At 44.1% G+C, this 10,726-nt stretch overlaps 1 protein-coding gene across 2 annotated transcripts in view; it reads right to left on the reverse strand.

The window, feature by feature from the left end:
- Positions 1-786: 786 nt before the first annotated feature.
- LOC143282474 (uncharacterized) overlaps positions 787-10,726 on the reverse strand; it is a 28,347-nt gene continuing 18,407 nt past the window's right edge. For both annotated transcript variants that reach the window (XM_076588126.1, XM_076588125.1), the window contains 2 exons: positions 6,265-6,376; positions 787-3,901 (listed from right to left, as the gene is read on the reverse strand). In XM_076588126.1, coding sequence (XP_076444241.1) covers positions 1,868-3,901; positions 6,265-6,267 — 2,037 coding nt within the window. In that variant the 5' untranslated portion in view covers positions 6,268-6,376 and the 3' untranslated portion in view covers positions 787-1,867. The remainder of the gene's footprint in view (positions 3,902-6,264; positions 6,377-10,726) is intronic.

The raw sequence follows: 10,726 nt of genomic DNA on the forward strand, positions 1-10,726 counted from the left end.
CACACACACACACACACACACAGCCCTTCTGAAGAGAAACACCAACACACAGACACCTCTGTATGCTGTACTCAACACGTGATTAGCGTTTACTTCCAGGAGGGCATGGACCAAGAGAGAGAGAGCTCTACTGAAGAACTCAGTAAACACACAGTAAGCACACACACAGAGAAATACCTTCGTACGATGTATTCAACGTGATTCACGTTTTTTCAGTGTAAGCAGGCATCATAGCCGCAAGAGTGTGTGTGTGTGTGTGTGTGAGAGAGAGAGAGAGAGAGACAGAGAGATGGGGAGGGATGAGCCTTTTTGAAAAGAAACGCTCCACACACAACACACACACACTATTAGCAGTTCCATAAACTTTATGGTTCGTCGAATATGTTTACATACATATCAAATAACAAAAAAATGATTCATCCAATTTGCTAACAGCTTTGTCAGCTAACTTGCTTAGTTATAGACTGCCCGCCGCACATTGTAGCATACATGAAATTACCTGTTATAGATATATATAGAAACAATTAGATGCTATTGTCTGGAAGCAATACATTAACGTTTCTAAATGTTTACTGATATTTACAACACTGTCACTATTTTAGGAAGTGAAAATACATGCCGTGCGAATTTCTAAATGGAAGAAGTGTACAAATGAAGCAGCACACACAGAGACACACACAGACCACACACACACACACACACACACACACACACACACACGCACACGGACACACACACACACACACACACACACACACACACACACACACACACACACACATGAAGATCTCATCAAACCAAAATCTTGAGATTTGAAAACTATTCAACGGAGATGAACATCTTATAAAATGAAACAGGCAATATTCAACGAAACGTGAAATACATAACGAAACTGGCTGAGGTTTGAACATTTCTAACGAAATCGAATACCTCATCAAACGAAAGAGAGCTTTCTTCTTCTCCTCCTCTTCTTTCCACAACACGACCAGCATCCATTTACTGACGATTCTTGCCGTGGTCGGTGCATGGGTCTTCTGTGTTTCCATAACCCTGACATGCATCCGATGATACTTTACGTGTGTATTTGATGTCTGTACGTGTATGTATGACAGTCAGTCGTGTTCAACCATGACCATCAGAACAGCAGGAGGAGGTAACGGCTGTCCCGACTATCTGGGCTAGAATTTGATTATAGTGGAGAGTGTTTTGCCCAGGTTACATCCCCCCCCCTCCCTCTCGGCTAAGAGGGTTTTAGGCTTTGGGATGCTTCCAAAAAGGCCAACTAGACCCCAAGACTGTAGCACTAAGATCCAGTGCAATTTTGCCTCCAAGTTTGAGAGTCATTGTCCTTCACAAAAGACTAAGCTGTAAATGATTTCCCATTGCAATGGAGAAAGCATTGATGACACAGCTTTCACTTTGCTGTTGGCCCAACTGTAAAGTTATGTCAATCTGTGATATAAGGTGAGTGTTGGGCGTATACGTGTATGTATACAGGATGACACTGGCAGGTTTGCACAAATGTTGACCTGGGAGACCGGAAAAAAAAAATCTCGACCTTAATATGACCCACGAGACACTGCTCGGATCGAAATTATGACCTTTGGCTTGGAAGTTCAACACTTCCACATCTCATCCACTTATGTGTCCAACGGTCAAAACATCGACCGTTACAGTGACTTTTAGGGGATGTGCACAAAAAGACAATAAACAAATAGATAAATAGGCAGATAAACAAATGGATTAATTAAAAAATAGATAAATAAATTAATTAATTAGCTAATAAAAAATAAATAGGATCTAATGAACTTGGGTTGCGGTCGCCTTCAACAAGAATTGTAGACCTCATAAAACGAAACTGAGGAACTCATGTAGTGTTCTTACTGAAATGTTGCGACAAGTCGTAGAGCGTGTGGATCATCTTCAGTCTGCCGAACGCAGAATGCCAGGCCATCTGCCCCACCTCCCCACCATCGTTCAGCCTTCTCTGCAACTGATCCTCCACGCTGTGCCGTCGCCGGTCAGCCAGTGAGCGGGACTGGCGAGGCACTGGTAACAATACTAGTGACCTCCTTCGATCTCTGGGGTAGCCCATCATAGACTCTTCAACAGCCATGTCGCTTTCCAGTTTGTGAATACCTCTCTTGCGTTGAATTTCGTTGCTGTCCACAAATTCAGTCGACTTCTCCGAAACTGGTCCAAGCAAAGTTCTTTTCCGTATTTTTGTGGCTTGCGCCGAGACTTCGGCCATGGTTAGTGGCTTGTTGTTTTTGTTCCGTCGTTCAGAAGTGGGTGCTGGCGGGGAGACACGATCCAGAATCAGGTCGTCAAATATGGAGGCTGCTGCCTCGTGGAACTCGTAGAACGGAGATGTGACGTCAATGGAGCCACGTCTGACGGACAGCGTGGACTGTCTGGCAGGGTCAGAGGGCACGTCTGGCATCCTTGGCAGACTCTTTCTCCCGTTACAATGGACACATCCTGCACCTTCTCCGTGTCTGTCTTTTGTAGGGTCACCCAGGATCTCAGGGACAGGAGGCGTGGCATCTTCAGGACCCTGATCTGGGAGGTTGTACCCGTACTTCATGGGGTAAAGCACAGCCGCCTGTTTCACTATCCCATCTGACGTAAGGGACCCTCTGGACCGTCGTTTGATCTTGACGTTATTGCGGGGATCAAGGGAGGATGGGGTGGAGGGGTGGCGTGGAACTACAATGCCGTGCACAGAAGCCAGACGGTCCACCAGCTTGAAGAGCTGTTTGGTGCTGGACGTGTGGGTGTGCTGGAGTTTGATGAGGTCTCCATAAGATATCCCCGTCCTTCGCCGAGGTTTCTTTTTGGTAACAGTCGCGCCAGAATGTTCAGTGTTTACTCCCTGGTGTTCCTTGGTTTTGTGGATGTTGTCAGGCTGTGCGCTTGGTGCTTCGTCTTTGTTCGGCTTCTTGGGATGACAGACAGATTTAGTGTCCAAGCATGTGACTACTGGAGGCAGAGTTTTTACAGTTGATGTCATCTGGGAATCGTTACCGTTCTTCCCACAATCTACCGGGCATTCGTCGGATTGTTCTTGCAGCTGATCACCAGCTTCCGCTGAAGACGATTTGGCTGAGGGCACCTTCAGCTGATCAGTGCCATCCTCGTTCTCTTCAGCGATGATAGGCAGCAGTTCTTCGTTGTTAGTTAACAGGGTGGAAACGTTGATGCAATCCTGGGTACAGCTGTCCTTGCCTTGGTGAGTGTGTCGGTCTTCCTGATTGGTTTTTCTGTGTCCTCTTCTGGCCGCCAGGTAAGGCGGTTTGTTTCTGCCAGAGGTGAGAAACGCTTTGTCTGTTTGCTGCGGCCTTGTTTTACCTGATATATCATGGACCTGTTCATCTGTTGATTCAGGGGAAGACGTGTCTTCCGTTTCACTGCCCACGCCGCTATCAGGGCTCTCTGAAAGTGTGGACAACGTACTTGGAGGTTGTCCTGTAACAAAAGCGTTATCCGAATTCGTCTGCGAAACATCCAGCTGGTTATTCTCTGGTGAAGAGGATACGTCTGATGGACGTACGGATAGAGCAGTACGTTTTAGAGCCTGCTCAGCCTCTTGAATCTTCTTCACGTTTTGCTTCTTCTTCTCAGACTGCTCCTTCTCTTTGACCTGCCGTTGTTGGCGGTCTTTCTTGCTGTCCAGGAGTTTCTTGGAGTACCTCCTCAGCGACCTCTTCAGCAGTCGCTGCTCACGGCCGATATGGTTGACGTTGTAGCGCAGGTCCCGCTGGTACGTGTCGATAGTTCTGCGGAACTGCACCTCACTTCCTGCCACGCGCGTGACCGTCACCTTGTTGATTTCACTCTGCAGGCCTGCGGCGCGTGCGTAGGAGCCGGGAATGAGCGCCATCTGGAATGACCTGCTAGTCTGTAACAAAGAGCGGAATGCGTTTTAGAAAATGAACATGGGGCTTACTCAGTATTCAGAGGCAAGGAATGGCGAACGAGATAGGTAAACAGAGGGAGAGACAGACACAGAGAGAGACAGAGGAGTGCGGGCTTGTGAGGGAATGTATTTTGGCTGCTGGGGGAGGGGCGTGTGTTCCTTCTGAAATCAACTAATATGGGTTTATATTCATAGTGTACACATGCATCTCCGTGGTAGTTTTCTGACATGGAGCGTTCAGAACGGTCTGGCACAAACCTGTCAGCCTTACAGCCAGCCACACTGGGAACATGGAGAGAGCGTGTATCTCTCTCTCACTCTCTCTCTCTCTCTTTTTCTCACGTTCTTTTTCTGTTACAATTATCACTGCATTGTTGACACACTGAGCGTAAGATATCCGACAGATATATTCATACATAGTGGAAATCACCATCATTCAACAATATAAGATAAAAATGATTTTTTTTTTAAAAGAAAGGAACACGTTAACTGAAACCTCAACAGCTTAATAAGAATAAAACAGGCGCACTATAGTTGCATTAGTTACATGATTTCATAACCTTTCCCATATTAACATATTTCCACATTATTAGACACACTCCCCTTCCTGCTTTGAGCAAATTGCGTGCAGTGAAAGTTGAGCTTGGACACAGCATATAATGAGTCACACTCTGGGTCACTACAAATACGTAACTCACCTTGAATATTGACTGATTGATTGATTGATTGATATGGATACTTATGAAGCGCCTATCCTCGGTCAGAGACCGAGCTATATGCGCTTTACAAACACGGAGTCATTTGCACAACAGGCTGCCTATCTGGGCAGAGCTGACATTCGTTTCATTTGTCATTCAATCAGGCTTCAGTCACACACACACACACACACACACACACACACACACACACACACACACACACACACACACACACACACACACACACACACAAAACAACAAAAACAAACAAACAAACAAACAAACACACACACACACACACAAAACAACAAAAACAAACACACACACACACACACACACACACACACACACACACACACAAAACAACAAAAACAAACAAACACACACACACACACACAAACACACACACACATACGCACGCGCGCACACACACATGTTCATTTGTCATCAGACTTCAGTCTCACACACACACACACACACACACACACACACACACACACACACACACACACACACACACACACAAGGTAAGTGGATTTGACTACGAATTTAATTCTTTTGTTGCTGTGCGTTCATTTACGAGCGTCAAGTACATGCTACACACAGGCAGCTTGGTTTATCGTCTCCTCCGAAGGACCACCATTCAAGGTCTAGTGGAGGGGGAGAAAATTCTGGAACCATGACATCTACCCGTAAAAAACTGATCTTAAATAAAGAAAACACGGAAGAAGCAGGCAGATTAAAAAGCGTGTTCCAAGGGCTGACCAGTGCGAAGGTCCTGCATCCGTTCCCTCCTTTGTTTTTCTTTTTTAGTGGACATACAGTAGATGTGGTGCAGCATATTTGTATTTGTATTTATATTTCTTTTTATCACAACAGATTTCTCTGTGTGAAATTCGGGTTGCTCTCCCCAGGGAAAGCGCGTCGCTATACTACAGCGCCACCCATTTTTTGGTATTTTTTCCTGCGTGCAGTCTTATTTGTTTTTCCTATCGAAGTGGATTTTTCTACAGAATTTTGCCAGGAACAACCCTTTTGTTGCCGTGGGTTCTTTTACGTGTGCTAAGTGCATGCTGCACACGGGACCTCGGTTTGTCGTCTCATCCGAATGACTAGCGTCCAGACCACCACTCAAGATCTAGTGGAGGGGGAGAAAATCTTGGCGGCTGAGCCGTGATTCGAACCAGCGCGCTCAGATTCTCTCGCTTCCTAGGCGGACGCGTTACCTCTAGGCCATCACTCCACTTAATGATAATGATATCATAATATAATAATAATAATAATAATAATAATATTATTATTATTATTATAGCGCTGAATCTTGTGCAGAGACAAATCAAAGCACTTTCGCACCAGTCATTCACACGCATGCAAACTCTAAAACTGGAAAAACTGAAGACAAGGAAGAGGCAGGGAAGGGAGGCAAATTTGGGAAGAGGTGGGTTTTAAGACCAGACTTGAAAGAGCTGAGTGCGAAGACCTGACGAAGAGAAATAGGAAGTTCATTCCAGTTGCAAGGTCCAGAGACAGAGAAAGAACGGCGGCCAAAAGTTGAGTGTTTGAATCTGGGTATGCGTAAACAGAGTGGATCCGAAGCCGATCGTAGAGAGCGAATTATACGTGACAGACAAAACGCATTATACGTACCATCTCCTGCTACCGGCCTTTGGTCATACGTGGTTTGACGGAGGAAACATCCCGAGGAACAGCTGAGGGAGGGACGGAGGCGCTTTCAATCGAGGAAGCCTTGCTCTTTGCCCTGGGGGAAAGGAAAACAAGGAAAGAGGTTTGAACCGGCTGTAGACACGAGGATTGTCTTACCACACCGCACTCGCGACTGACCTGAATCGTTACGAAAAACGTATTTGCACAGAGAATAAATGAATGAATGAATGAATGAATGAGGGGGACAGAAGGGGAGAGAGAGAGAGAGAAAGAGAGAGAGAGACAGAGACAGACAGAGAGAGAGCAAGAGGGACAGAGACAGAAAGAGACAGAGACAGACAGAGGGACACGGACAGAGAGAAAGAGAGAGAGGGGGCGGGGGGGGGGGGGGGGAGGGGTAAGCTGGTTTCCAACCCCACCTCCATCCAGTCTCTTCCCCTATAGAAAGAGAGACACAGGAAGACAGAGATACATACATACAGACTCAGAGAGAGAGAGAGAAGAGAGAGAGAGAGAGAGAGAGAGAGAGAGAGAGATTAGAAACGACAGTGGGATCGATTTTTCACACCTCTGAAGGCAGTAGTATGGTGGGTCAGTGTCGAGTGTTGTTGTAGGAGATCTGAAAGTTAGTGCACTTGATCAGCCACTGGGCTGTTCCACATGTCCTGACGACGTCAGTCCTGTGTCAATGTTTGTGTCAAGAGGGTGCTATGTTGTTTTACCTCAGTGGTGTAAAGGGTATACGACACCGGGTGCATGTGTGTGTGTGTGTGTGTGTGTGTGTGTGTGTGGCTGGGTGGATGGGCAGGTGGGTGGGTGTGGGTGTGGGTGGGTGTGGGTGAGTGCGTGAGTGAGTGAGTATGTGTGTGTGTGTGTGTGTTGCGTGCGTGTGTTCATGCGTGCGTGTGTGTGCATACATGTATGTACGTGTGCATGTGCTTTAAAAACCAATATATCATTGTTTTCTTATGACATGAATTTACCTGCGCAAACACGCTTCAATGTACTTGAAATCATTTTTCTTTCCTTCTGCCGTGAGTGTTTTATCTCTGACAGTGTAAACAAGTTGGAGACGCTTGGCAACAATCGAGAACAACATTCTTTTCCTTTTCTTGCCCCCTTTTCTTTCTTTCTTTCTTTCTTTTTTTCCTTCTTTCTTTCCATCTTTGTTGAGTGGTTCCTGTTCATTTTCCTCTATCGTGTGTTTAAGAGGATGATTGATTAACTCTGGTGACTTAACCCCTCTTTAATGAATATTTAATCAGCGTAAGTGATGACTTGGAAGTGAGAGATGAGAAAGAGAAAAACGGGTAAACAGATACCCCCCCAAAAAAAAAAAAAAAAAAAAAAAAAAAAAAACCAACAACAACAACAACAACAACAAAAAAACAAACAAATTAAACAAACAAAACAAAAAAACAAGGAAACAAAAACAAACAAACAAACAAAATAACAAAGGAAACCCAGACACTATAGCAATAACAAATACCAGACAAATACCCGAACAACAATAAAATATAGCACACAAAGTTATTCTTCTTCTTCTTCTTCTGCGTTCGTGGGCTGCAACTCCCACGTTCACTCGTATATACGTGAGTGGGCTTTTACGTGTATGACCGTTTTTATCCAGCCATGTAGGCAGCCATACTCCGTTTTCTGGGATATAAAGTTATTGAGCATTGATATAGAAGCAAACAGACGAGGAATTATGCGTGAATAGATTATATAGATATGAACAAAAAGAAAAGAAAAAAAAGTTTGTATTGTGAGCACGTGCTACACGACCACATGCTAATTTCTCTTTGGAGATAATAAAGTTGACTTGACTTGCACAAAAACAACAACAAACAAGCAAAAAAAGCAAGAACAAAACACATCTCTGGCGTTTCACCAGTCCGAAGAAACAATGGTGTCTTTGGGCACACTTTTTTTTTTTTTTTGTCAGTCCATGAACCCAATGCAATTCTCATTCTGGATATGTGAGGTGATACTGTGGTATAATCAGTCATGCAGATTACAAGATAATCAAGTCCAGTTCATTTTCTTTTTCATTCCATGCGTGCCAGTTACATGGTGAAGGAACGAAGGACAGAAAGAAAATCAATAAAAATTCGGACAACGAGGGGAAAAGAACAGGATTCTACCAGTCTGCCTGCTTACCTTTGTACCTACTTGTCTACCTACTTCTTCATCATCATCTTCTTCTTCTTCTCTCTCTCTCTCTTATTTTTTTTAACATACACAATGTATTCTTATGTGTGTGTAAATGTGCGTGTGCGAGAGAGAGAGAGAGAGAGAGAGAGAGAGAGAGAGAGAGAGAGAGAGAGAGAGAGAGAGAGAGAACGTGTGTGTTCCGTTTTTTTTGTTTTTTTTTAAATAATGTCGATTATTAATACCATGCTTGTGCCTCTCTCTCTCTCTCTCTCTCTCTCTGTGTGTGTGTGTGTGTGTGTGTGTGTGTGTTATTTTTACCATGCTTATGCTTTTATGTAGTATAGTATTCACATTCTATGACTTTAAGTAGCATTGTGTAGTGCATGCAATGACATATATAATGTAGTTTTTGTAGTGTAGAACCTGTTTCAGGGCGGGGACTGGATGAAAAAAAGCGCGCCAGTGCTTATCTATTATCCTCGATAAAAAAGAATTTGTCTTGTCTTCTCTCTCTCTCTCTCTTTGCCATCCACCCAGCTGCTTAGACAACTGAGAGATAATCCGAGGTGCCGTGTGCAGAATTCACCTTGCGCGTGTAAAATTACCGCAACGAGCTGTCCTTTGTAAAATTATGTTATTTTTTCTTTAATCTACACATCTCACCCAGTTGACAAAAACATTCATGTGTTTGATAAAGGACAACCACCCCTGCACCTCAATTTATAGTCAACTCCCTTGGGGATCGCAGACGACATCTTGCGAGACGCACAGAGGCTTTGGGGGAAAAAAGACTTGTTATTCTTGAATAAAAGAAAAAAAAGTATATAAAAAAAAGACGAAGGAATTGAAAGTTCAAAGGAACCTCCAAATTGTATGGGTATCCATTAGGTTACTGTGTGCTGTGAAAAAGGTTTCAGTGGTAAACATGAAAAAAAAAATAAGTCCAAGAATTTCTGACCTAAAAAATGTTTATTCAGGTCTACCATCGAGAAAAGAAAGCCCAGGAAATTTTGAACCTAATGTAGGGGATTGAAAGACAACGAAAAGGAAATGGAACAGCGCGACAGGAGGGGGCTTAGACAATTGAACAGTAGAATTGTTAACTGGAACCCTAGTTTTTTTGTTGTTGTTGTTTGTTTTGTTGTTGTTGTTTTTTTTTTGGGGGGGGGAGGGAGCGAGGGGTGTGGGCGAGGAGGGAGGGGGGCAAACTATTTCATCAGGTAAAACATAATCAATGATATCCGTAACACCACTGCCAACGACGGAAAGAATGGCGTAAGATGAGGGAATATGGAAGTAGAGGTTTCAGTTGGGGTTACTGCTCGAGTGACAGAGTCTGCGACGTGTCAAATTTCGCTGCTTTTTACGCGTGGGACGAGAATGAAGTTTTGAGTCTTGAATGGTGCTATTCTGTTATTTTACTATAAGTTCTGTAACCTACACAGACTTTGGAAAGCTGGCACCTCAACCGGGAAGTTCCTCCAACATATCGCGACAGACGTGTACTGGCATGTGAAATGCATGAAAGCAAAACTTCTCAAAACAAAACTGTCAGACTGCAATGTCTTCTCGGATTTGCTCAGTGGTTTGTTCAAGTGAAACACAGCTGCCCATCGGATAGTCTGCAAATCTAATGAGGAAAATGTAGCCGAAGAAAATGAAAGCAAACGTGTTTAAAATCCGACTGTGTTGAATTCTGGCGTCATTCTGAGTTATTATTCAGTGGATGTGACGAAGAAACCTGATACAGCAACCTGATTACCGCCTAATGTAACGGCTAATATGTACCCGCGTGTTACGTGTTTGTAAACAGACTTTGGTCTCAAGACAAGACCATAGGGTTTGTTTTTTAATTTTTTAATTTTATTTATTTATTTATTTTTTTTATTTTTTTTTATACTACATTCAGTGGATTGCAACGGAGGGAGTTGGTGGAACAGACAGAGGACCAGACTGTACCTGAGCGCATCCAGCTTCAAGTCAGGTAGGAAAACCGTGTCTGTGTGTGTGTCTGTGTGTCTGTGGCTGTGTGCCTGTCTGACTGAATGTAGTCTATCTATTTCGGTGTCTGACACTCTCTTGATCACTGTTTGACTGACCCCCCGCAACCCCCTCCCCCCTCTCTCCCTCTCTTTCTCTGCCCTCCTCTCTCTCTCTGTTCATGTGCCTGTCGCTCTGTTTTCATCTTTTGTTTGTTTGTTACTCTGTCTGCCTGTTAGTGTTTGATATCCACCAGTGTCTGCGTCCGTGTCCGTTTGTCTATTCCTACATCATAATAATATGTATCTGT

The sequence above is a fragment of the Babylonia areolata genome, chromosome 5 (genome assembly GCF_041734735.1).
Source record: "Babylonia areolata isolate BAREFJ2019XMU chromosome 5, ASM4173473v1, whole genome shotgun sequence".
NCBI lineage: Eukaryota > Metazoa > Mollusca > Gastropoda > Neogastropoda > Buccinidae > Babylonia > Babylonia areolata.